The 27,976-nt window shown below is 41.2% G+C and overlaps 2 protein-coding genes and 1 long non-coding RNA gene across 8 annotated transcripts in view; 1 reads left to right on the top strand and 2 right to left on the bottom strand.

Moving 5' to 3' along the window:
* Positions 1–202, bottom strand: part of PRKDC (protein kinase, DNA-activated, catalytic subunit) — a 165,401-nt gene extending 165,199 nt beyond the window's left edge. For all 4 annotated transcript variants that reach the window (XM_037892647.2, XM_043539641.1, XM_037892649.2 and 1 more), the window contains exon 1: positions 22–202. In XM_037892647.2, the coding sequence (XP_037748575.1) occupies positions 22–202 (181 nt within the window). The remainder of the gene's footprint in view (positions 1–21) is intronic.
* Positions 110–21,211, top strand: LOC102937106 (DNA replication licensing factor mcm4). Of its 3 annotated transcripts, none has more exons than XM_037892652.2 (17): positions 110–337; positions 1,318–1,416; positions 2,895–3,059; positions 3,571–3,734; positions 3,822–3,920; positions 5,683–5,778; positions 5,864–5,959; positions 7,652–7,790; positions 8,279–8,499; positions 9,179–9,299; positions 10,617–10,876; positions 14,994–15,359; positions 15,820–15,947; positions 17,541–17,748; positions 18,993–19,221; positions 19,632–19,765; positions 20,835–21,211. In XM_037892652.2, exons 2-17 carry the CDS (start codon positions 1,347–1,349, stop codon positions 20,925–20,927), a joined length of 2,589 nt encoding a protein of 862 aa, XP_037748580.1. In that variant the 5' UTR covers positions 110–337; positions 1,318–1,346; the 3' UTR covers positions 20,928–21,211. The 3 variants fall into 3 exon arrangements, with proteins under 3 accessions (XP_037748580.1, XP_037748579.1, XP_037748578.1); XM_037892651.2 differs by lacking the exon at positions 110–337 and adding an exon at positions 434–572; XM_037892650.2 differs by lacking the exon at positions 110–337 and adding an exon at positions 814–1,005.
* On the bottom strand, positions 16,695–26,670 carry LOC122464477. The gene is made up of 3 exons (XR_006288553.1): positions 25,578–26,670; positions 24,793–24,912; positions 16,695–17,349 (listed from the first exon to the last, which is right to left on the bottom strand). It is a non-coding gene; the product is annotated as an uncharacterized LOC122464477 (long non-coding RNA).
* Between the last annotated feature and the right edge of the window lie 1,306 nt (positions 26,671–27,976).

The following is a 27,976-nucleotide window of genomic DNA, read 5'->3' as shown; positions in this document are numbered from 1 at the left end:
CGCCGCCCAGGTCACACGCACCGCGGGCGCCGTCGCCGGTGCTGGTCACGCACGCCTCCCCCACGCTGCGGATGAGGTGGTAGCCGCGCAGGGCGGCAGTGCCGGGGTCCGGGTCCTGCAGCGCGCAGGAGAGCTGGTGCAGGAAGCCCTGAATGCTGCCGCTGCCGCCGCCGCGGCCGAACACAGGCAGAGCCGCAGCCATGGCGACCGCGGCGCCGGGCGCAACCAACTCCCAACAGCGCCTTCCAGGACAAGACCAATTCCGCCGGCGGGGTAGGACCTTCCCCAGATAGAAGTTTCGTTGGGCGGAACCAATCGCACAGACGCACGCGCCTGGGTGAGTACACTTCCCCAGGCAGAGCCGAGTAACCCGGCCCGGCGCAGGAGGGAGCTTGATTGATTCGGTCTGAGAGAGGAGGAGGAGGAGGAAAGGAAAGGTTAGACTAAACCATTGCGGCCGCGGGGGTGTCCGTTACCCCGCCTCCGGTCGGAGGCACAGGAACACGAACGAGGAAGCTGGTTTCATGCGATGTTACTGCCGCAGATGCAAAACTCCGTCTCGTGTAAATCAGGTAGCTATGAGTACAATCCCTCACCCCCGCGATGGGAATGGACCGTTCTAGTCTCCCAATTTGCGTCGAGCGGCTTTCAATAGCTGAGCCGCGAAACTTGGGCGATACCATGTCTCACCAGAGAGAGAGGGGGAACCCTGTCTGTGAATCTGATGTAGGCTCTACGTGGGTGAATTCCCTGTATTGTGGGATAATCGGGCTCCTGTCAGAGTCTGCTCTGTCCCTGCAGAGAGGCTCACAGAACCCCTAAGGCGCGATCGTGAGTACTCGGAACCGAGATGGGTGGTTCAGACCCCCTTTCTGGGCCGAGTTAGGCTCGGCCGTGCGGCTATTGGCGGGAAAACCCGCGCGAGCCCACCCACGTGACCGGTTTGGCGCGGAATTTTCTCGGGGTTCACGGGCTGCCCGAAGGTGCTTGCGGAAGAAAAGTGGGGTACGAGCGCGAGACGCCGCCATCTCCCCCCCCCCACCCCGCGAATATCTGCGCGCGAAGGGGATCGAGGGGCGGGCGGGGGACTCGCGGCGCTGAAGAGGGCGGCTCCGTGCTGTGCCGTTAATTCGCTGTAACTTGTTGGTCTCAGGGCCCGGCTCGGAGCAGGTGCCGGGGGGCGGCGCGGAGCAGGGCTGCCTGCTCCCGGTGCAGGGCGCGGGGCCGGCGGGCTCGCGGGAGAGGGGGCTCGGTGCGGGCTCCGGGCCGGCGCGGGGGGGTCGCTCTGCCTCAGTTTCTCTCTCTCCACCCGCGCAGAGAGCAGCAGCCGCCGGTAAAGCAGCGTCATGTCCTCGCCGGCCTCCACACCGAGCCGCCGCGGCAGCAAGCGCGGGCGGGGCAGCAACCCGCCGACTCGTAAGTGCAGTTTTTCCCTGCCGGGTGGAGGTGCATCGGGATTGGGTCGGGGGGCAGCTGACTGCGGCCGCAGCCCTGCAAACTCCACTAGGAGATGAGCTTCCGGCCGGGAAGGCCTGGGCAGGCCAAGCAATGCCCGGAGTGGGGAATGTGGGCAGCCCCTCTGCTCTCTGTTTACTGCTTAGCAAGGGTACGTGCACAGTGCAGAGACTATACAGTACTGGTGTAGCTACTGCTGCTGTAACCCCGTAGCATGAGCACTGCCTACCCGGAGAGAGTTAGGGATTTTCTGGGCCTGTAGGAACTCCACCTCCCCAAGTGACAGTATCTGCCCACCTACCAGCATCTACACCCAGGGTTGGGTCTTCCTAGGTATACTCAGGAGTGTGGCTTTTTCACATCCTTTACTGCAGTAACTAGGTTCACTTACATTTTAAGTGTAGTCTAGGCCTAAACTGATGCCAAAGAACAGATGGAGTCTAGCTCACTCTCACCCGTGTTTGCTCTGCAGGGCTAATGCCTTAAGAACAGTAAAAGCAGCTTTTTGTTAATAAAGCAAAAATTTAAAAATCTGGATGTGCAGGAAGCAATAAATTATTGGTTTAGACCCTTTTCAGAGGAGCATGACAACTTAAGTAAACTAACTTTTTGTTAGTCTCTGGGCTAAACTAGTTTTTTCTGTATGGCCTTGTCAGCACTGCAGAGGCTTTTCCCGCACAGCTATGTGGGAAGAAGTGTGCTTCTATCAGCATAGGTAACGTCAGTACAGTAGTAAGCTCAGCTCACTGTGGGGCATTCTTTCCCATTTCAGTGACACTCTTCTGTTAGCAAAGCTGTTGCTATAACTGTGGGTTTTTGCTGGCATAGCTGTGTCAGGTAGAGGTATGTTTTTTCACATCTGTCACTGCCATAACTATGTTGACAAAACTTTGTCGTATGGACCTGGCTTTAGTCTTCAGCAATGCATTGGTGCAAGAGGCTGCTTTGTAAAAGTGAAACGGAGGCAAGTTTACAAGTGTTACAGGTGTGATCTGTGAAACTTATCACTGCACTTGAAAAGTGTTGATACTCATTGGTATGTAGGTCGCTTCTGCCTCTCTGTGCCTCAGTTTCCCCAGCTGGAAAACAGGGATAATGATACTGCTCTCAAAGCACTTTACAAAGGAGTCTACTCATGAAAAGCGCTATATGAGCTAGGTTTTCATAACACTAGTAGTAGCAGTTTTGATTTCTTAGGCATTTAGAAGATAATTAATTATTTTAAATTGTCTTAAGCTATTTTCCACGTTTGGAATCTCACAAATACTCTTCATTTTCATTTTAGCAAAATATTGCACTTTGCTTTTTAATTTTATATCAGCTAAGTTTTCTGCTATTCTATCATATGATCTATTTTGTGATTTGGTCTTTTAACATTAATCTGTGTAGAACATTGCAGCTAACATCTGAAATAGCTACTTACTTTCATCTTCTTGCAGCACGTGCTGAAGATGCTCAGTCTCCTCCTTCACAAAAACGTAGAACAGATGACTCCACATCTACAGGAGATCTACAGCCAATGCCTACTTCCCCAGCAGTTGACATGCAAAGCCCAAATGCTCAAGATGTTCTGTTTTCCAGCCCACCTCAGTTTCGGGAATCAGGTATTGCTGTCAGTAGTAGGAGCAAAATGCTGATATCTGTGTACTGTTGGCTGTTAAATGGCCTATACTGAAAGATTTAATGTAGGCTCTTACATAGCTGTCAATTTAAAAACAAAAAATGAATGAACAGGATTGTTTTCAATTACAGGTTAGTTGTTGGCTTGCTTTTAAGTTAGTTAATTGATTTTAGCGCATAAAACATACACCCAGTAGGCCTTAGTGTGAGCTTGTTGTTAAGCTCTACAGTGTTTTAAAATACTGTTGGTGTTTTAAAATAAACTATTTTAGCAAAGTGTGTTCCTTCTGGCTTGGAGAAATATACATTTTAATCCATACAGTACATTCTATGGCTAGTACAGCCTTGTAAAATACAGTTATAAAATTAACAAGACTTACAAACTTTGCTAATCTGCCATCACACTGACCGATGACAAACACTAACTTGTTTACTTCATTAGGGCAAAGTGTATTCATTAATATTTTGAAGTAAAATTAAACATTTTCTTTGTAGCAATTCCACTTGATTTTGATATTAGTTCACCTCTGACCTATGGCACTCCCAGCTCTAGAGTGGAGGGCACTCCAAGGAGTGGCGTGCGAGGAACTCCAGTCAGGCAGAGGCCAGATCTTGGATCCGCCCGCAAAGCCAGGCAGGTGGACTTGCATTCTGATGTGGTAGGTAAATGTTTCAGATTTTGCTGGTAATATTTTTTCTAAAATGTATTTATATTATCCATATTGATGGCTTTTTCCTTCCCACAGCCAGCAGAGGATGCATTGGCAAGTGAACAAACTCTTGGACAAAAACTTGTGATATGGGGAACAGATGTTAATGTAGCTTCATGCAAAGAAAAGTTCCAGGTAGGTGAACAAGTGTGGATACCTCCATTTCTTTTCATGAAAAGCTTATTTGTCTTCTCTATGTGCAGTATTTGATTCTAGCAGATATTAGAATTGAGTTATGTTTAGGATCAATCTGAGGGTGTTTGAAGAACACTGATGTTTTTATATAGTGTTTTTAAGAGGAGAAAAAGTAACATTGTTGTCTGGAGTTTCTTTCCTCTAATTTCCACCATAGAGCTCATCATTCTGGATTCCATCCCTTGGGCTCCAATGAAACTGCTCTTCCCAGAGTCTCTAATGACCATTTACTAGCTAAAGCTCAGAACCTGTACTCTATGCTCATTTTCCTTGACCTGTCAGCTGCTTTCAGCACAATCAGCCATGCTCTTCTTGAAGTCTCTTCCTCCTTTGGCTTCCATGGCTTCTGTCCTTTGCCTATTCTTATTCTACCTCTTTAATCGCTTCCTCAGCAAGTCTTTTAGATGATCCTCCTCCTCCACCCTCCAACATTCTGTAGGAGTTCCAAATGGTTCTGTCCTGAGTTCCCTTCTCTTCTCCCTCTCCACCTTATCTCTGGGTAATCTCATCTGCAAACACAAATTCAGCTATCCCTTCTATGTGGAAAACTCAGCTGTATCTCTCTGCTTCAGTACCAGTATAGGTCTGTAGTGTAGACCTGGCCTAAAACTCTCCTCTTGATTACCGCAACAGCGTTTTCTCTGGCCTTAACAAATCAAATCTTGCCCTGCTTAGGCCAGTTCAGAATGTTGCCACAAATATTTTCCTACTATGTTGTTTTGAGCAGATCACCCCTCTCTTTTCATCTCTTCGCTGGCTCCCCCTTCTCTGCTGCATTGAGCATAAGCTACTTGGTCTTCACTTTCAAGGTCTGTCATGGCTTATTCCCACCTTACCCATCAACTCTTATTAACTATTGAGAAAGTCTACTTTCTTTTCCAGTTGGACCGCTTCTATCGTCCATTTGTTAAATTTTCAAATAAGTATCTTTGTGCTTTTTCCCATGCTGCCCCTTACACTTAGGAGGAGTTCCCTGTAAATATCTATAAAGTTCCCTTATTATCCTTCTCTAAAGCTCTCCTTTTCTGTGATGCCTACAAAAACCTTTACAACAGCTAGGCTGCTGGTGTGCTAAGGCCACTGCCTATCATACTGACCAGTACTGTGACCCTGTTTCTTTTTATGTCCCTGTCTGTATCCATCTGATGTCTCTTGTCTTCTACTTGGATGGTAAGCTTTTTGGGAAAGCTCTTTTTATTCTGTTAGTAAGCGCTGTACAATGTTGGGATTTTGGTCCAGGAGTAAGGTTTGTAGGCATTAGGATGTAATAGAGTAAAATCCTCAGTAAAATTTCATATACTTTTTTAGTAGTAATATGTTTAGCATGTTATCCTGTTCCCAAAAGTGTTTTTAACTTGTATTTGTAAAATTTTAAAAAATTAGTTCGATTAAAAAGGGATAATAGCTTAATAAGGCTTTTTCAAAGTAATTGGTATGCTTTACTGTGTGAAATTTGAAATATATTGTTGGAATTAAGAAACTTGTAGTGTGCATGAGAGAAATATCCTGTAGGGGGATGCATTAGGGGTATCCCTACCCTTTGGGAGTTTTTGGTTACCTGCAATATAGAGAGAATTTTTGAAGGTAATTTGAGCCATGAAAATGTCATCCAGTGTAGGAATGGTGTAGCAGTGAAATCACAGCTCTGTCCCTTTGGGCACTCTTAAATATAACTTTTTTTTATCTTATTCTCAATATTCAGAGATTTCTTCAGCGTTTTATTGATCCATTGGCTAAAGAGGAAGAGAACGTTGGCTTGGATCTTAATGAACCACTCTATATGCAGCGACTTGAGGAGGTAGTACGGTAATACAGCTAAAACTAACTTGTTTTTCAGACTTAAATGCTGGTAATTTAATGTGGCGTTTTTAAACATCTTGCAGATCAATATGGTTGGGGAACCATTTCTAAACGTAAACTGTGACCATCTGAGATCTTTTGACCCAAATCTATACAGACAGCTGATCTGCTATCCACAGGTAACATCAGGCCTTTTTTAAAGGTTTTCTTCCAGTTGAGTTCTGTGTTTTTTTTAATTGCATTATTTAAGCATAAATTAGTATGTAACTGTTTTAGATTATCGCTCAATGAGGAAGCAGTATTTATAGCTACATACCCCAGTGCTTAAGCACTTCTGTAAATATTTAGAAAGATAATATTACATTTGTAAAAAGAAAAGGAGTACTTGTGGCACCTTAGAGACTAACAAATTTATTTGAGCATAAGCTTTCGTGAGCTACAGCTCACTTCATCCGACGCATTCTGCATTCTGCATCCGATGAAGTGAGCTGTAGCTCACGAAAGCTTATGCTCAAATAAATTTGTTAGTCTCTAAGGTGCCACAAGTACTCCTTTTCTTTTTGCAAATACAGACTAACATGGCTGCTACTCTGAAATATAACATTTGTGTATACAAACGTCTGCATAAAATATACTTTTTGTTACATGAAGGTCTTAAAATATTTACCAGACACTTCATAACCACAGACAGATACTAGAGAGCACAGGGAGGGTGCTCTCCAAAGCAAATTCCCATGGGAAGCTCAGAATGCCTCCCCATTCCACTCACCAAATTTGTTGACAAGGGGGATTTTGCTGGAATTCCTCCCAGTTTGTAGTCCATGGATCCTGCTCAGTGCTCCAGCTTATTTCTCTCTGCCATGTAGGTGTGTGGAGGAAGCAGGCAGCTTCAAAAGACAAATAAGTTCAAGGCTGAATCCCAGAATGACAAAGTAATGGTCACTGGATCTTTATCAGTCTTTTTGTGCCTGTCTTAAATCTGTTATATACCTAGCTACAACTGCAACCATGGGGCTGCCTTTGCAATTCTTTTCCTTGCCTTTCTTTTGAGTCCCTCCTCTGCCTGCGAATAGCTCCAGAGTCTGATTCTGCTGCTGCTCACAGCTTTTCTATATAGCAATAGAATGAAACTGTGGCTCAGTTTTACTGGTGCCCACAGGATTCTGAAGACAAGTTTGCTGCCAGTTTTCACTCTGTTGTAGGTTGAGAAAGTTGTTACTCTGAGCAGCAGAACAGTGGAGCTTTCTGCACATTCAGACATTTCACCGTATCCTTGTCTTTGCAACCATAAGAGCTAGCAACCTACTTCTTTAGAGGAAAGTTTAGATTCTAATCTTTGTTAAATAAGAAACCTTACTCTCCAAAGGCTAGTGGGGGGTTTTTAGCCTAGTGTGTGCATTCTGTATTAATGCTAAATATTAAGGAAGATGACTAAAAGTCACAGGCTGTATTTAGTGAAATTGTCACATGGTAATGCAATACATATGTTTCATAATAATGTATGTATATTTGGCATACTCTTTGTGGCCCCTTTTTTGCTGTCCTTTTATGCGTATGTTACGCCTTTCAAAAAGTAACGTAGGGTATCATTAAAATTCTATCTAAACCCAAAAAGGTAGGGCAATTGCACTACAGCTAAGAATCCAAAGGCCAGATCAGGAGTGCACTGCTCTTTCAGTACAAAGGGGACAAAAAGCTGGTTTAAACAGCCAACTGGCAATTCCCTCTCTGTAGGGGAATGCTTACAGAACTGTGGTCATTCCTATCTCTTAGCACCAAATGGGGTCACAAAGTTGAATATTTTGGGAGTAAAAAGTGTTAACTACTTAAAGCCAGGCTTTCTTACACATGCATCTATTCCTTTTAAACAGGAAGTTATCCCAACATTTGACATGGCTGCTAATGAGATCTTTTTTGATCGTTACCCTGACTCAATATTAGAACACCAGATTCAAGTCAGACCATATAATGCATTGAAGACCAGGAATATGAGGAGTCTGAACCCTGAAGGTAAGATATTTTGATTGCCATGTAAAAAAAGAAACTTGAGGATGCATGAAATTTGTTCAACAACTAGGAAAACACAGATTAAAAAAGATAAATTATCAGACTTCAGGTCCATCTAGGCCAGTATTTTCAGACTCAGATAGTCACTACACGTGTTGCAGAGGAAAGTGCAAGAAACACTGTAATGGACAACCGTTGAATAACCTGCCCACAAAGGAGGTTTTTTCCAAACTTCTATTGGTAAATGACTGTCTTATACCTGGAAATGTAAGGGTTTATAATATCCCTTGTGTCAAAATTCTGATGTAACTGTGGCTTATTTTTATTCATATAGATTTTATTTTCTTTGAGTCTCAGACAAAATATTCTCTACCTCATGTGTGGGCACTGTAAATCTCCATTTAGTTGTAAAAATAAAGTCTAGGGTGAACTTTTGAGACAGGCAAATGAAAAGCATGACCCAATCACATGTATCCCTTTCTATGCTGTAGACATTGACCAACTTATCACCATCAGTGGTATGGTGATCAGAAGCTCCCAGTTGATTCCTGAGATGCAAGAAGCATTCTTCAAGTGCCAGGTTTGTGCCTTCACCACAAGAGTAGAAATTGACCGCGGCCGGATTGCTGAACCGTCAACGTGCAAGAACTGTAACACAACACACAGTATGGCACTAATTCACAATCGGTCCATGTTTTCAGACAAACAGATGGTACGTTGCTTCGTTTTGGTGTTGTAAAATAGAAAAGTTTTGCTTGCTTAATAGTTGTCTTTTTCTTTAAAAAGTAACTTAACCATATTAAAATGTCTATTTCTTAGGAGTTACTATATTGAACTTCAAAACAATTCATAGCTCTTTAAGTAAGCATATGAAGCAATACAGGGTTGCAATAATACTTAATATTTAGAGGGGGGAAAAGAAATTGAAGGATTATCCATCCCCATTTGGAAGGGAAGTTGAGTGGTTTGTTGTGCCAAAAGTTAGTCAAGCCAATTAGTGTTTTTTGTTCACTTGTCGAATAAATGTTGCCATACGGAGACTGTTCTAATGTCATATGACATATGTGGGATAGGTTAGCCCTGTCTGTAAATCTTGCTTGTTATACTTCTGCCAATGTGAGATAGTAATCACTAGATGCACTCTCTCATTTCTACAACTAGATTGCATAATTCTGATTGGGTATTCTAACTGGGGAATTCTAATTTAGTAGTGGTTTTCCACCATGTTGTGAAATCTTAGAAAGTTTTGTGTTTTAGTGTACTCTAATATGTAACAGTATCCATTTGAAGATGCCCAACTTCTTTAGTTGTAAAATCCTTTCTTACAAATGAGTTAAATTTGTTAGGTTTCTACTGTTTAGAAATAGTAACCTTAATATCTCTTTTGTCAGATCAAACTACAGGAGTCTCCTGAAGATATGCCAGCTGGCCAGACACCACATACTGTGGTGCTGTTTGCTCACAACGACCTTGTTGATAAGGTTCAGCCAGGCGACAGAGTTAATGTTACAGGTAAAATGCAGTTTCTTAACTTCATCTGGCTAATACACGTGCCCTTCTTTTCATTGGACCAAGTGGTCCATTCTGGAATAGTGTCTGTTGAATATTAATTGAGTACATCATAATTGATATTTCCACTTCAGTTTTCAGTCACCGTCTGATTTATATAGTGATATCTTAGTTTTGGTGCAAAATACCGTTAGAGTTCTGAATATTTCTCCCTTTCTTAGATCAGCAATAGTGTAACTACAGCTGCCAATAGGTACTATCTGTATAGACGGAAGGGTGCAAGTGTTTTTGCCATATGTTTGTATGATACAATTTCTAAAAATTAATGATTACAGCTCTTTAACCTGTACTTCAAAGGGAAAGAAGCATTTTTATCATGGAACAGCTTTTGAAAAGCTTACATGTACTGACAGATTTTGATTTCTTGAACAGATGAGGAAGCATGTTGAAATGATTTAAATTAACTCAATTTAAATTAGGTTGAGGCTTTTTGAAACTAATTTAAAAATTGTACTTTTAAAACATTAGGTTAGAATTTATAATGAATTAACTATAAGTGCTTTCTTTAATGTCACTAGTCTAATTTAAATTTTACAAAACTGCTATAGACCAAACACTGAAAATTATGATCCTGATAGTGCAGTCACCTAACCAGGTACCTAACTTTGCTCATGTGAACAGTCCCATGGACTTAAATAGTACTACTCAAGTTTAAATTTACATGTGCTTGTTCACAGTGGTCAGACTAAAATAGTTTTTAATAAACTTTTCTCTTACTAGCATAAAATCATTGCTGCTTCAGAACAAGATTGCTTCAGTTTTAATACTGAAAAGTTATTTAGACCTTCAGTGCACAAACAATATTGTCAACTTTTTATATGTGCAGGCCAACATTTGTTTTGTTTTGTTTTTTACAAGAGCTGGCTAAAGTTAGGCTCTTTTAGGATTTTCTAGTGCACTTTAGGTCATGATCCTGCAAATACTTAAGGCCATAACTCTACTATCATGAGTAGCCCATCTGAAATCATGGGACATGGTAGTAAAGGTAAACACATGCTTAAGTGTTTGTAGGATCAGGGCCTCAATGGTAGGGGCATAAGTAACTTTGATATCAGGAGGAGCATAGCCTGGTCAAAGCATTTCAACTTTTGGAAACTTTCTAGAGAATTGCTCCTCCATGATGTGGCTAATTCTGTAGAAGCAATCTGAAAATTGAAGTGAAAAGTAAAAATGTAGATAAGTCGTTTAAACTTCCAGCATTTGGGCTGAGCTTATTTGATTTCATATCTGCATTGTAATGCTGTGGGGGGGTTTTTTTAGGTATCTACAGAGCAGTTCCTATTCGAGTTAATCCAAGAGTGAGCAATGTAAAATCAGTCTATAAAACCCACATTGACGTCATTCATTACCGTAAAACCGATTCAAAACGTTTGCATGGTGTTGATGAAGAAACTGAGCAGAAAATGTTTGCAGAGGAACGTGTGGAAATGCTGAAAGAGCTCTCCAGAAAACCAGACATTTATGAAAGACTTTCTTTGGCTCTGGCTCCAAGCATTTACGAACATGAAGATATCAAAAAGGTAAACAAAATTTTACAAGTCTACCGGAACACCTGACTAGATAGTATAAATGCACATCTCCATTTAAAATATACACTTTTTTTGGAAATGATACTCTATATGGAGTCTTTCAAATACACAAAGGCCTCTTATTTTTCTGTATTTGAAATTGGGTTTGGTACATCCCGAATAAAATTTGAGTTTTATTTACAGTAAGTTTCAGTTATCAGAGGGCCTCGGGAATCAGAAATCTTTAGATAATGGGACAGGGGTTCAGGTAATAGGGAAGGAAGCCTTTAGCTTCGCTCTCCTCTTCTATTGGCTGGCTTTAAGGAAACTGGCCAGGCAGTAATTCTGCTTTCTTTGGCCATCTCTCTACTCTGCAACAGGATCCAGATAACTGAGAAATGCAGTCACAACTAACAAACCTTGGGAAACATTATAGACCGTCCACTGAGTGGGGCTCTAAATCTTTGATTATTATAGTGGGGCAGTAACACTCTCAGGTTGAGAGTAGCTTACTGTTTAAAAGCTTACTGGTTTGTATGTGCACTCGTGCCCTGGGGTAGCCAAAAAAATGCTCGTGTAAGTCGCCTTTTATCAGCTGCCCCAAATAAGTCCGTCTATTCTTGAGTACTATTTGTGGTGTTGTAGATAATTGTGCCCATTCAAGGATTTCTTCATTTTACTTTGAATATTCTACACAGGCACCTGCATGGAAAGCTATTCAGTTTGCTTTGGATGGACTTATGTTTCCAGTTCTCCGCTCTAAGCATCCTCCTCTTGGACATTACTTCTAAAATTAAGTTTGGTGTTTTTGCTATTGAATATAACACATTTGGCATTGATCTCAGCTCGGGTCTGGCACACATTGCCCCTTTGGGGAAACAGTATTTTAAACTATTCAGGATAAAAATTGGATCTATAATGTGGCTTGAGCCCATGCTGGCAAGCCAGAGAAAAGTCATTTGTGTATGTGCAGCAAGAATGGAGCTGTTCCAAGCTAGAGTGTTCTGCAGCTACCCTGATGTCAGAGTAACTGGATGGCTCAGGTGACATGCTGTGGCCACTGAACCCGAGCAGCGCCCAGGTACTATGCATTCAATTCCTGCCCTCAGTAGCTTTTTGAGAACATGTGTTTTTCACTTTAATTATTCTCGCATTCTGAAGGAGCTCTTTTTTGGAAGGCTTGCTCTCAGGGAAAAGCTGCTAGTTTGAGCCACCATCTCAAAGTGCTCTAAAATCCATATGCATAGTCCAGTTGTGCTGAAATTAATGTCATCAGGACCAGAGCCACAGTTAGTAGTGCAAGTTGGGAGTCATTTGATCTAGGGGTTCCTTGGATACAGCCCTCTAGTAAGGAGTTGATCTTTAATTTTTCAATTGCTCTAAAACCCACGTGCATGGAAATGCTGTAAGAGGGACTGAGGTTAGAGTTTGTAGTGGAAATTTAGGGACATTTGGTCAAAAGCTTCGTGATATACAGGCCCGCCTAAAATGAGCAGGCTGTAACTTTTTTTTTTTTTTCCAGATTTGTGCAACTTTTTTAATGTAAAGCTCAGGCAAATCTAAGGCTTTGACCTTCATGAAACAGCAGGGATTGCTCCTGAGATCAGCTGTTCAATGGTACCAAGGACAAGTTTAGAAATAGTTCAAAGTTTACAGCACTCAAAGTTTTAGCATCTCTGGTTACAGAAAGTTTATACCTGTAAAAGCAACTGTTTCCTTAAACATGTTGGTGAATGAGACTCAGAGTAACATACTGCCGTGGTGGTTTAAAGTAACCAGATTTGCACTTTCAACAAAAGGGCAATAAATTCAAATCCTTTCCCATGGAATTTTGCATTTTGTGCACATTAGTGTTGTCAACCTGTCTTTTGCTCGATGGCTGGAGCCACAATGGGAATCAGTGTAATATTTTATATACTAGCTAACATATAATGGTAAACCTGAAATAAGACGGAAGCTGTAGCTGTATGAAAATCATTGTTGTTCTGTTAGTGGGGAGGGGGAGCGCATTGTATTTTATTTTGACTTGTGCATCATCAACCAAATTAAAGTAAGTTCCAACTACCTAGTTTGAGTCACAGCTGAGTGTGCCAAATTCAGGGTAGACATAACCCAAAACTGGTGGGTTTACTCTATGATTAGAGATCACCAAGCCAGTAACAAAAGTGAGCTCTTGTATCACTACACTAGTTCAGAGAGCCACACAACAGTCCCTTCGGCCCTCCAGCCCTTGGTTACTACAATTGGACTTAGGGATGAAAGGTTATTAAACCAAAACCACCACATTTAAAGTTTTTCCAGTTCCAAAGAACCAGCCACACATCTCAGGTCAATATATAGGTCAGATCTTACCCAAAAACTATGCTTGTAGCCAGTCCTTTAGTAACTCAAAACTAAAGGTTTATTAATGTAAAAAAGGAAGAGTTATTAAACAGTTAAAATGAATCTTATACATCAGAGGTTCTCAACCTTTTTCTTTCTGAGCCTCCCCCACCCCTCCCCCCAACATGCTATAAAAACTCCATGGCCCACTTGTGCCACAATAACTGGTCTTCTGCATATAAAAGCCAGGGCTGGCGTTAGTGGGTAGCAAGCAGGGCAGTTGCCTGGGGCCCATGCCAAAGGGGTGCCCATGAAGCAACGTGACTCAGGCTTCAGCCCAGCTGATGGGACTCAGGACCCTAGGCTTCAGCCCCATGCAGTGGGGCTATGGTGTTCTGCCCTGGGTCCCAGCGAGTCTAATACTGGCCCTGCTTGGAGGCCCCCCTGAAATGTGCTCGAGGCCCCTTATGGGGGCCCTGGACCCCTGGTTGAAAACTACTGTTATACATTACAGTTGATTTCAGAGTTTGTAGATCAAGATATTAGCAGTGATGTTAAATCTGTTAGTTTGCATTAAGTCTCTCTGGATCACCTAAAAGGATTGGGGGTCATCAGTCCTTTTATTCAAAGCTTCCCTTGCTTAGAAATCATAGCCCAGATATGTGGAGCAGGAATGAAGACCAAGATTGATGTCATAGTCTGCAATTTATACCCACAGCACACATGCACGGAAAGTTACTGGCACAGATGTGAAGCCCTGGGTCACAATTAGGATTACTATATGTCCTGGATTTTTGCAGAGCAGATGCTGTAGCTCAGAAAGAGCCCCGTTTGGTCTGCTTCCTTTTTGGTCCATCCCCTTGCAGCCACAGCTGCCGGATCCCACCCACCCAGGCCCTGGCTCCCAGCACTGGGGAGGGAGTCCCTCAGGGAGGCCATGACTGATGGCTGTCCTTGCGTCCTGTGCTTGTGCCAGCCACCATGACAGGGAGCAACATTTCCCTCCCTCCCCTCCCCCGCATGAGTACCTCCAGCTCCTCTTCTCTCCCCCGGTTCTCTTTTGGGGAACTTGAAACATGGTAACTCTACATGTGCATGGAATGTTACTAGTACAAACAGGGAGCCCTGAGTCACATGTGCCTTGCTGAGTCATGAGGCATTCATTGCCTAGGTGCTGCCTTAAGGGATCTCAGGGGGATCTCTAGAAGAGCTGATTCTCCTTAATGGGCCATCAAGCAGGCTGGTTAGCCTTGATGTAAATCTATCTAGGGGGTGTTACCCAGAAACACAACAGGTTTGAGATACAGACACACAGCTAAGTTTCATAACTTCATATACAATGATGATACATGCATACAAACAGGATAATCATACCTAGCAGACTATAACTTTTCCAATGATACCTTACATGACACATGTACAAGATTTATCACAATTGCACAACAGGGGTCATACATGATCACCTTTCTTTTATACAGCAGCACACCAACTGTAGAGTCTTCGTTGATAAGAGATCCAGAAAGAACCTAGCTCAGTGTTTAAATTCAAAATTGACATTGCAGAGCTCGTGGTTTAATTTAAAAAGTAATCTAAGCAGATTTGACCTGGAAATCATTGAAGTGATAAAGCTAGAATTCCTGACCCTTTCTAGTGATACTTGACAGAAACATTACTCCAGCTTTACATTGTCTGAAATTATTAACAGAACACATTTTCATTTGACATTTCAGTTCACTCAATCAGAGATTGGCTCATGTAATTATCAAGAACTTTGGTGTCTGATTTGGAAAAATTCTTATTTTTATAGGGCATTCTGCTTCAGCTGTTTGGGGGATCAAGAAAAGATTTCAGTCATACCGGAAGAGGCAATTTTCGTGCTGAGATCAACATTCTTCTGTGTGGTGATCCTGGCACTAGTAAATCACAGTTGCTTCAATATGTTTATAACCTGGTTCCTAGAGGCCAGTACACATCTGGGAAGGGCTCTAGTGCAGTAGGCCTCACTGCATATGTAATGAAGGACCCAGAGACAAGGCAGCTAGTTCTGCAGACAGGTGCTCTGGTTCTCAGTGATAATGGCATTTGCTGCATTGATGAATTTGATAAAATGAATGAAAGCACAAGATCAGTACTGCATGAAGTAATGGAACAACAGACTCTTTCTATTGCCAAGGTATGACCCTAGCTCAGCATTGTACCATGTTACCCAGGTTAATATCTGTTAGATGATTAAATGAGATCATTGAAAAGGTAACATAGAAATTGGAGATAAGACTATTGACAGAACTGAGTCACTTAAAACCTCAGAGTTGAATGACAGTATAGATGTTGAAGCTGTATTTCAGTGACAACATTCAGCATGTTGCAGACTCAGCATATATGGCTGCACACTGCAGGTAATACCCCTTCCAGATAACCGTGTTCCATTTTATACCCAAGCTTTTGTCATGAGGTTGTTTCTCTTGATTTAGAGAACCCTTTTTATAAAGCATTTTTGGTGACTCCAGCAAGAGTTAATTCTTTAAAGTCTTTCTTGTTAGAAGAAGCAAGTCTTGGGACTCTTAACGTAGTTGCTGGAATCTGCCTTCCACTAGGAAAGGTTGTTTGCTCTCAAATGTGTTTCCTTTTGACAGGCTGGAATTATTTGCCAACTGAATGCTCGCACCTCTGTCCTAGCAGCCGCTAACCCTATAGAGTCGCAGTGGAATCCAAAGAAAACTACTATTGAAAACATCCAACTTCCTCATACGTTGTTATCCAGGTATTACAATTAGACTTATGTTTCCATGATGCATGCTTGCTTGGTTTTTTACAAAACAACTTTCTACCCCTCTGTGTGTGTGTGTGTGTGTGTGTGTGTATATATATGTGTGTGTGTGTGTGTATATATATATATATATATATATATAGTGTGTGCAGGAACATGTTGATTGGGGGTGACATTTGCAATGTAGAAAGGAAAAGCTTTTTTTCTAAATTTACTTTAAAAGTAATGTTGTTAACTAATACTCTAGCAGAGGACTGTAAATGGCTGACCAGTTTCTAGCGTATAGTGCTTGGTATTGAATAATGGGATTTGGCAGCGTCTCTAAGGTTTTGTTGTGTCCATTGTTCTGCTTGCTTCAAGATTTTGTCACTGCGCAGGCACTGGGATTTTCAAATCTCGAGTATTTTACATTTAGTTCTAAGGACATGTATCTACTCTGGAGGTGGAGTGTAATTTCCAGCTCAAGTAGATATACCTGCTGTAATGGTCATCAAGCCACAGTGCTAAAAATAGAAGTGTAGCCACATCAGTGCAAGCAGTGGGACAGGATAGGTGCTCCAGGCATGATCCCATCTGAAACTCTTCAGTGCATACTCAGGCAGCTAGCCAGTTCTGCCAGGGCAGCAACACTTCCTTTTTTATAGCACTAACTTAGAGCTAACCTGGGTATGTCTACCCAAGCGGAAGTTACACCTCAGCTCCAGTGTAGACATACCTGAGTTGCCTTTTCTTCCTGTCAAGCTGTGTTAGTAGCTGGAGTAAGTGTTTCATGAACAATGATAGAGGCATCATATCTTCAGAAGAGCGTAAAATGAGTCTTTCAGCCATTGCATGCTTTACAAATTAGGAAGCCAAATATAATAGTATACAAGTATATGGTTTGTATTCTTATGTCAAGTGTCACCCTATTTTCTGTTTTTTATAGGCCTGAGCCCATTGATGATAAATTAAGATTTTTAACCTCTCAAAATATGTACCATACCTCATACCATGAGGCACCTAGAACTCTTTTAGGCAGTGAAGAAAATAAGTAACTATGGATGATTATGAGCATCTAATTCCATTGATTTAATAAATTGTCGGTAGTTGTCATCTTTTGAAATCTGACTAAAAATATGCCCAGCACATCCTTCTCGGAATACAGTTGCACCCAGGAATTATTCAATACATTAAGTAGACAAACTTCAAATACATGTAAATACATTCCCCCTCAAGATCAAACTGGAAGCATATGTAGACTCCATCACCTCATCAGGCAGAAGCTTCAATAAATGGAAGTTTATGCTATGCGTGGAAGGTTCCAGCCTTCAGACATTCTTAGGCGAATGATGGGAGAAAATTCCATAGTTGGAAGCCCTCTGAAAACATCCTGCCTTCAAATACTCAGCTCTGTCGACTGAAAGCAAAATCACATTTTTACGGTCTTTTTTACTTCCTGAGAGTATCCAGTACTCATGATGTAACAAATAAAATGTCAGATTTTAGATTTCAGACAGCTTCCACTTGGTTGCTCAAAATCATAAAACCGAGTAGTGTAAATGGTGGAAAAAGTTTATGCACTAAGTATTGAATCTTTATTCCATGCAGATTTGATCTGATCTTTCTAATGTTGGACCCGCGAGATGAAGCCTACGACAGACGTCTTGCTCACCACTTGGTTGCACTGTACTACCAAAGTGAAGAGCAGGTGGAAGAAGAGTACATGGACATGGCAGTATTGAGGGATTACATTGCGTATGCTCGTAGCTATGTTAATCCTAGACTAAGTGAAGAAGCAAGTCAGGCCCTTATTGAGGTAAAAAGTTGTGGATGTGAAATTTAAAGTACATGATTTAAAAAGAAGGGGGGGGGGAACCTTCCTGGGGGATAAGATGTACCAGAACTGTGTACACTGGTTTCCTTTATTAGGCTCTTGAAATCTTTTTAAAATCTATATTCTGTATTGACTCTTCTCCTTCCTTTTAATCCTGCATAGAAGTCATCCTGTGCTAACCAGTCTGTCCCTGAGCAGGTTTCCCATACTCGTACAGAACCATCACATAATTTCAGTAGAACTTGAACTTTCTCATGCTTTTTTATAGATATAGCTGTACAGATAGTAGTGATAGGCTTTAGCATTCCACATATTCTTTTGTGCTTTGAGACCAGATTTAACATTAATAACTGTCTCAGTTTCATGGTAACTGCACCTGTATTTCCCCCTGGATTCACTCTGGAAATGCCCAGTCAAGTCTCCAGCCATCACCTGTCTCCGGATAGGGACCCTTCTGACAGGGGATATTAAGGCTGCACAGCTCCCTGCCATCCACTGTGATATCCCCAGCAAGCCAATCTACTTAAAGGCCAGCCCATGCACATTGCTTTCTCTGAGGACAATAATAGTGATTTTTACCAGTCATCCCACAGCTCTTCCAAGCAAACATTTATCCACAGGGCAAAAGCATTATAGAGAAAACAGAAACAATAAACAGATTTAAATTCCCACTAAAGGTCACTAATTTTCCAAATGGGGAGGCTGATGGGCCCATCTCCCTTTCACCTTTCCACAAAGCGGTGGGGCCTCCCCTTGGGCAGCAAGTTATGTCCATTTGCTGAATCAAAACAAAGGCCATGGGTCGTGTTCATCCTTTTATATCAAAGCCCTTTCTTTGTTTCCTGGATAACACAGCCTGACCCAATCTATGCAAACCAGCACCGGGAGTGGAACTTCTCTGGAAGTGTTTAACATTCATGAATTTAATACAGTGATCCCCAAAGATACTGTGTAAGGTTGCAGGAATAATCTGCCCAGTTTATTATGGCTTTGTTCCAGGATCAAGCACAAGGAGAGACATACTAGCTGTGGTAGATGTCAGTCATGGCAAGGGAAATAGTGAAGATGTATATGGCACTTATGTTTATGTGGCTACACGCTATTTGGATTTTTTTCTTCCCCCGCAGGATGATAATCCTCTGAAAGGAGGAGTCTGGATACATCCTACATAGGACATCTGTGAATTACTCATACATAAAACATTTCCCCCCTTCCTTCTCCTTCAGGCTTATGTGGACATGAGAAAGATTGGCAGTGGTAGAGGAATGGTTTCTGCATATCCCAGACAGCTTGAGTCTTTGATCCGTCTGGCAGAAGCTCATGCTAAAGTACGTTTTTCCGACAAGGTTGAAACAATTGATGTCGAAGAAGCAAAACGACTCCATCGGGAAGCTCTGAAACAGTCTGCTACTGATCCAAGAACTGGCATTGTGGACATATCCATTCTCACTACAGGTTTGTGCTCACATAAGGATAAATTAATATCTAATGGGTCTGGCTTGAGAAAACTATATGCTATTTCAGTTTGGTGGTGATATTCTCAGTGATTGGTTTGTGGATTTGTAAATGCTTCAGATTGGATATTGAGCAATCCAGGTAATAAATGTCAAACCTGGATGTAATTTCAAAGTCAGTATATTCATTTTACAATGAAATCTGATTTTGAATTGAAACAATGTTTGAAATCTGCAAAACTTTCCCCAAACATGCCTAATACCTGAAGTGAACAGTTGATAGAGCACCCTATATTGTTAGCCCTCTTTCAGCTACAAAGAATTCAGTTTCTAATGTTGACATTCTCATATTTAAAGCAGAAATAACAGTCAACGTTATATCCTTTAACTCTTTCTGTCCTTTTTTCCAAGGGATAAGTGCCACAGCTCGTAAACGTAAGGAGGAGCTGGCTCAAGCCTTGAAGAAGCTTATCCAGTCAAAGGGCAAAACACCAGCTCTAAAATACCAACAGCTTTTTGATGATCTCCGTGCACAGTCTGACGCGGTAAGTTTCTGCTTTCTTTGTATACTACTTTGATTTAAAAAAATGTTTCCATCTCCTGGGGGATCTTCTGTGTACTCAGCAGGGTCCTCAGTACCGATCATAGTTTTATCTCAGTTGAATAGGAAAACTAAATGGAAATCTCGAGTAACAGTGGAGAGGTTATTTTACCTCTGTATTTGGCACTGGTGCAACTGCTGCTGGAATACTTGTCCAGTTCTGGTGCCCACAGTTGAAGAAGGATGTTGATAAATTAAAGGGGGTTCAGAGAGCACCCCTAAGAATGATTAAAGGATTCGAAAACATGCCTTAAAGTGATACTCAGAGTTCAGTCTATGTAGCTTAACAAAGAGAAGGCTAAGGGATAAGTTGATTGTAGTCTAAGTATCTACTTGGGGAATAAATATTAAGCATGGGCTCTTCAATCTCACAGAGAAAGATATAATACGATCTAATGGAAGTTGAACAATTTTTAAATCAAGGTTGGATGTTTTTCTAAAAGATATGCTCTAGAAATTGTACGTATGCTGTTTGTTATAGAGGTAATCGGTGTTTACAGTGGACCCTTCTGGCCTTGGAATCTATGAATCTATTTACTTGCTGTCCACCTGACACATCAGCAGGCATAAGATTAGCTTGCTAGTCAGTTGGTCATTAGGTGTTCCTGATTAACTAGCTTAATTTTGGTATCAGTTAGTGTTTCCTTCATAGACATAAGTTCCACCTGTGGAATAGAAGAGATCTTGATTACTTACATGCTTGTCCTGCTGACAAAAATAAGCTGATTATTCTTGTCAGCTATAGGTGTCTATTCTGGTTTGCACATCAACAAAATCATAAGCCATGATCGCATAATCTCTTATTACCATTGAGGATGCACAAGCCAGAAAGAATCCACTTTAACTGTTGCATTCCAGGATGAATTTCACAGCTTAAAAAGACAAAAACTTTTACCTAAAACCTGGCAACTTACATGGAAGTTGGTGAGACCAGCAGAATCCCATGATTTTTCTTGGGGGCTTTGTAACATAGCCTTTTGTATATGTTCTCAGACTTCTCTCTTTTCTTTAAGGCTGTCACTAAAGAAATGTTTGAAGAAGCACTTCGTGCCTTGGCTGATGATGACTTCTTGACTGTTACTGGAAAGACTGTTAGGTTGCTGTAATGAAATGATAACTTAACAGCAGAGTTTTACTGTTTTTTCCACGTACTTCCCTTGAGATCTGCATCACATTTAAGAATATTATTCTCCGTGGCAAAACTCATGATGGTGACCTGTTGGTGAACACCACTGTCAGCACTGTAAATAACTAGATTCTCTGAAGGACTGCAAAAAGCTGCAATTGAACAGCGATATTTGGATAAAATGGGTTACTTACATTTCAGTGTGATGTGTATTTTCAATAAAGTGCTTGGTAGACCAAGCTAACAAATTTTATGCATTTTAAAGCCCAAATGTCAAAATTCATCTTGAACCACTGCTTTTTGACATAATATGCACTGATTTAAGTTGCATTTATGCTTTAGTATTTTTACTACAGAGAGATTAGTGCTTGTGACTTTTCGAAATTAAAATCCATTGGCATTATAATAGTTTTTCCTTTGTATGCATTACAAAAAGTTAAGCTAAATCTTGAACACTTCAATAGCCTTCATTTTGTTTTCCAGGAGTTTAAAAGAACAAAGTAACCATTTTTCCTTTTCCCTCAGATTACTGCTCTCTCTTCCTCCCATCAATGTTTGTAATTGCTGTTAAAAGATGTCTTTCTGCTTTGAACTTTTACCATAACAAGCTACAATGAAGTCCAAGTTTCACATTAGGTCATTTTCCTATAGTAACCCATATTACTGTAAGATTTATAATTCATAATTCATAAAACATATAATTCAGACTGTCTTCCCGGTCATTTTCTCTCTTCCATTGCAGTGGGAATATAAATCAGAGGATGCAGCATGTAGGCGTAACACTAATACTACAGACATTTTATAGATGTGGAAAAATGGCCTTTAGCTATTTAATTATGCACCTCATCTGTTCTCAGAGCACAAGGTCAGTTCTCACACTGTTTCAAATTATGCACAGCTTCCCTACATGTAAATGAGATGAAGAGTATTTGAACATTACAAAAGAATTTCTCTTGAAAACAAGCTAAAGATGAATAAAGTTCAATACATTAGAAACTGATCATTTAATCCTACTGTATTGAATTAGTCAGCATTCAGTACAGTAAAAAAAGTAAGCAAAGTATTCGAGTGTTCTGCAGTACTAAGTTATTGGAAAGGGGGTAAATAGCAAGGACTTGTAAATGACAACTGTTAGTCAGCAGTAGCACTTAAGCTAGGCACACAAAAACTAATGCTGATATGCCTGGGAATGTATGTTAGAAGAAATAATGTGAAATATTTATACAGGCTGCTGGGTTCTCAATTAACCACTAAGAAGAAAGTTGTGGGTGTCTTTAGTTCAATGAAAAATTCTGGGCTCTGTGGAGCAGCAGTCAAACTGAACAAGGGGGTAGGCTGCATAAGGAATGGAACAGAAAATACTACCACAAATGTCAACTCATTGAAGTCATGGTACACCACATTTGGAATACTGAGTTCAGTTCTGGTTCACCCTGTCAAATAATACAGCATACCTAGAGAGGATTCAGAAATGAGTGTTACTAACTTTTAGAATACATTATGGCAGAGGCTAAGAGCTTACTAGGATAAGACACTAATATGAATAAAAGAGGTGGGGGGGGCACCTAAAGCCATTAAACTTTATTCTTCAGACCACAAACCAACCTGTGATTCATAAGTGTTAGGAAGAAAACTTTGATTATTTCAAGTTGTCCACAACATGTTTTCTTGCTCTTTTCCTTTAAGCATCTGGTACTGGTCTTGATCAGAGAGGATGTAGAACTAAATTGATGACTGGTCCAATAGCAATTCCTCAGTTAGGTTTCTCCAGGAAGGAGGAATAATGAAAAGCTATTTTGAAAAAAACTTGAATTAAGACAGAGCACACCCAGTTACTGCTGTAGTAGGAGAAATCCCTCAAATAAAGATCAGTGTTCAAGGACAGAAAGCATTATACAGAAGTAGCAGGCTCCATCTGCTTACAACCTAAAGCTACTTTTTACCTACAACAAATTTAAAATGCATGTTGAAACATGCTGCTAAAAAACTCTGCCAGGCAAGTTTCTTTCCCTGAAATAAATACAAAACACCAATCATGTGGTGGTTTCCAGCTCTTGGACTTCAGCTCCCTTTCAATTCAGGAACATTTCCCCCACTCTCCATTTTCTGATACTTTTGTCCCCCATTTCAAAAATTGCAAGTAAGGCTTATAGTACTTCCTTTGAGAAATTAAGCTGGAGCCTAATCAAGCTGTCAGAAACCTTTTCCTGATCTTCAGCCTATGTTTTCATCTTCATAACATTCATGATCAATGTATTATCCTAAAAATAATTCCTCTCTAATGCTTACTGTTACAGAGAATATCTTTAGAAGAAAGAGGCAGCAGCTTCCCACTCGTTTGACTCTTATGCTTTTTCTCAAATGACTATTCTGTGAAGGAAGAGAATTGGAAATTCTTCGAGTGGGGCAATAAATTTCCAGATCACTGCATGCTACTATGAGGTGGCTCTTACAGTTTCTATGTGGTCGTACACATAAGTACCAGATCTATTCGAATGTGAACACAAACAGATAGGTGAGAATCTCTCAAATCCCACATAAAGTAACTAGGTCCAATAAAATTATGGAAACATTTTAGAATTGTATTTGAAAGCTGTTCTTTAGTGAAGGTTCTGATTATAGAATTGGATCCTTCCTATATGAACTAATGCTTTCCCATCACAAACATCAATCTTAAAATATACAGTAGAAAAGGAAAAACTGGGAAGAGAAAAGCATAAATATCTCCACAAGTGCTTGCTCAAACAGATTGAGAATTTCTGTTCATGTGAAAACAAGGAGTCTTTGTGGCACCTTAGAGACTAACCAATTTATTTGGCCCACAAAAGCTTATCCCCAAATACATTGGTTAGTCTCTAAGGTGCCACAAAGACTCCTTGTTTTTGCTAATACAGACTAACACGGCTACCACTCTGAAACCTGTTCATGTGAAGTCTCCATAAAGGAATAGTGTTATGTTTTCAATTAATCCAATATTCACTCCAATTTATTAAGATGTCTTTATGCTACCCTTCCATGTGGGTGATTAAACCTAGCTGTAAATGGGGAATGGAATGCAATGCACAGAGCACAAACTTCCACTCTCCTGGAATGGAATGCTTTCACAAAAGGGGATAAATGGGGAACTAATGCAAATAAGCATCGTATCATAAGATTAGTTCAGAAAAGTCAGGAGGGATGGAATAACAAAGCAGTTTAGGTGAAAAAATATCACTTCAGTTCATTGCTAGTTTCTAATTTTGATGCCTGTAGTATTCGTTCCACTGTATAACTATATTAGATCTAGAATGGCACTGACTTGCTCCTGCTCTACTGAAGTCAATGGTAGTTTTGTTACCGACTTCACTAGTAACAGGATTAGATCTTAAGTGAGAGCCCAGTACCTTGCTCCCCATATCCGCCATAACAAAACTAATATAAAGATTAAGATCCCAGGCCAACCATCTTCTCAAAGCCCCCAAATGCATGGCTGTGGAAATCATGGGGGATTCCACATTAACTTCTCAGAAGGCCCTGTGACACTTAAGGTTAGTGCTGAAAAGAAGCACTGCATACAAAGTAACTGTGCAGGGAGATTTGACCATACATTTCGCAGTATTTTTGCTTTCTTATCTTGTCAGGTAGTCAGTCAAAACAGGTGTTTTCATAATCCCACAGCTGCCATGGTGGCTGGTAATTCAAGGGGTTTGCCACCTGTATACAGCAGCATGGATTAAAAAAAACATTTTGCAGATGTTTCTGACTTTGCAAGAGTAAAGACCACACAGATAAGTCATCCTAAAATAGATCTAGTTCATAACACATTGTAAGTGGTTTACTTATGATTAAAGAAATAATGTATTCACCTATAGAACAAACTGCTGTAAATATGGAGGTGCTCACCCGCTCTCCTTAAGGATTATCACTTTACAGAATGTATGGTGTAAGATATAACTATACCACAGCCAGTTGCTAGCTTGATTCACCTAACACAAAAAAGGAATGGTTAAATACACACAGATTGTAAGATTGTTTTATCAGCCCCTGCATTTTCCTTCAGTAGATGTTTGTATGGCCAGCACAATGTAGCCCCATATGCTGTTTGGGGTCTCTGAGCTCTACTGCGACACAAATCAATAATAGGGGTTATTTCTGGCACCATGCACAGTGTTTCAGGAAAAGTTAGGCCAGTACTAAAAAGCTGTGACAGGATCCCACTTATTTAATGATGCTGTGCTAATACTGTTCTAAAAAACACTGTCTCTGGCCAGACTATATTTCCACAGATGCTATTCTACTAGAAGCAACTATGATTCACCTGGCTCTGAGATGTGCCACATCAATGTGATCCAGTCACATCTCACAAACTGCCCTTGGTTATTCCTAAGTAACAGATGGTTGAGAAATGTCCAAAGAAAAAATATATGCTGTATAATACAGAGAAACTTTCCTAATATAAGGCATTGGGGAATTTTACAACCATTTTAAAGCTTTGCTGTCAGGGAGGGTCACACTTGTGGATATCTTAATACATCTGTAACCTGCTTTGTGAACAATGTCACATCTTTAGAGTAAATTCCTTGAATCATCAGTGCGTAACAGAACTAAGGTCAATCAAACTACTAGTGCAATTTGCATCGGTGTAACCCACCTCAGTGCAAGCTCCTGACCAAAGACACGCTGTACAGTTTACTCACAGGAATTACCATCCTGGATCAAAAACAATGGTCCATCTCATCAAGAATCCTGTTACCACTCATGGCCAGCACCAGATGCTTCATACGTGGTGCAAGAAATGCTGCCGTAGAGAGTTAACCTGTGCACAGGGAAAGTTTCTGCTAACCCTCCTGTTGATACCAGCTAGCACTGAGGCATGAGGGTTTATAATAGTTACAAAACAAAGAGTTTGGAAAGGATATAACTTGGATATTCTTGTTTATGTAAACATCTAATCTCTGTAATGGGTGCATTCATCTCTCGCAAGCGCCCTGGTTGACTGTGTGCATGCCTGCAGTTTTTCCTCTTCTCACAGTACCCACCCATTGGCCACTGTACTTGTCAGGTTGGTCTTTGATGACTCAGACCTTCGGCCAATCATTCTCTGTCCATGTGCAAAACAAACCCCCCTTCCAGGGTACATAATCCAGAAAGTTCTGCAGCCCTCCCTGGGCTCAGTCTTCTAAAACAGCCCCTCACAGCACCCTCAGTTGGGCATGTCCTTCTCTGTAGCCTTTCCTGGGCTCAGTCCTGCAACGGTTCCTGCTCTGAGTGGAGCAGCACCCCCAAGGCCTCCTCCCTGGAGACTCTGCCTTCATTTGAGTCCTCAGTGTCCCCAGCTGAGCCACTCCTCTTGAACTCAGTTGGTTGACCATAGCTCCCCACTGACTCAGTCTGGTAGTGCAACCCCTTTCCCTGGTGTGCCACACTTCTAATTTCCTTCCTAAAACCATAGCCACTTCCACCCAGGGGCTGGTGGGGGGACCCAATCCTGCTCACTGCTCCAGGTCCCAACCCAGTGACTCTAAGTACAGCAGCCTTGAGCTGCATCCCTTTACTAATTGCTGCTCTGCATTTCCCTGGGCCACTTCCCCATAGCCTATCTTAGTTGAATCCAGGCAACCAGCCAGATGGTCCTTCCTCACTCCCCTGGTCCCTGCCAGTAACTACATGCTTAGTCCCAGTAGCCAGTCAGGAGCCATGCTCAGGCTTCCACCCAGCCAGCCGCTCCGGTTTTCCCCACTCCCTGCCAGCAGCAGACTGAATTCACTCTAGGCCTGCAGCTCCTTTTATACCAGTCTGATGGGCCCTGATTGACTTCTCCCTGCAGCCTCTTTGCTGATTGGTTGCATCCCACGCAGCCACTCTAGGCAGCTTGGAGGACCTCTCCACTGCCCTTTTTTGGGGCAGAATATGGCAGGGCTGTGAGGCCTCCAGCAGGGGGCCTCAGGGCCTAGTCCACCCCCCAACACTCTCTCATAACTTAGATGCCCCAGCATTCCTGGGGTAGGTAGCAAGTAGCCAGACTTCCAAAGAAAATGGAATTGATTATCATACTGAGTTACATGTCAGACATATCCACCTTAATTGGAAATTACTTGGGAGTACATTTCTCTACCTATTTGGAGTGGTATAAAGGAAACATGTTTGAGAAGCGCAGAAGCTATGGTCAGAAACCTCAAAGGGAAGCCTGTTAACAAATAAAATGTATCATTCTCATGGTTTTCTTTCTTAGAGTTTTATCCTGCTGCCCACCACCATAGTATCTAAGTGCCATCCACATAAAGACCCATAGCAAAGACCCTTAGGATCTGTTAGAAAACTGTGTAATAAATGGTGTTAGTCAAATATATATACTAAAAAGTGTTGGAGAAATGAATATTACATATAGTTTTATAAGAAAATACAGAGGAACTTTTGATTTTTGTAGGTCTCTCTGCTGATGCAGCATTTCAGAACTTAGCTGAAACAGTTTCACAGTTGTAAAAAGAAAAGGAGTACTTGTGGCACCTTAGAGACTAACCAATTTATTTGAGCATAAGCTTTCGTGAGCTACAGCTCACTTCATCGGATGCATACTGTGGAAACTGCAGAAGACATTATATACACAGAGACCATGAAACAATACCTCCTCCCACCCCACTCTCCTGCTGGTAATAGCTTATCTAAAGTGATCACTCTCCTTACAATGTGTATGATAATCAAGTTGGGTCATTTCCAGTGCTAATAAATAAAAACCCAAGGCCACAAAAACAGACTAGTAAGAAAAAAAACCTCAGTGGAGCCAGTGTGGTTGACAGCACAGACTAGATGTCACAAATAGACAAAGGTAAGTTTTAGCAGGATAAACAAAAATGTATTAGTTTAGGTTAATTATTGTGATTTATGCATGAAAATGTTTTAATTAAGGGATTAGAATAGATACGTACACAGATGAGGTAATTTAATAAACTCAGTCTGCAAAGTAATGGAATAGGAGATAAAAAATAGGTGATTGACAACAAGAGATTCGAAAAGACATGGACCAAACTCAGAGACAAGAAATTTGAAAAA

This window comes from Chelonia mydas, chromosome 2, assembly GCF_015237465.2.
Source record: "Chelonia mydas isolate rCheMyd1 chromosome 2, rCheMyd1.pri.v2, whole genome shotgun sequence".
Taxonomy (NCBI): domain Eukaryota; kingdom Metazoa; phylum Chordata; order Testudines; family Cheloniidae; genus Chelonia; species Chelonia mydas.
Note: the sequence above shows the minus strand (reverse complement) of the source record. Positions and strands in the feature narration are given on the sequence as shown.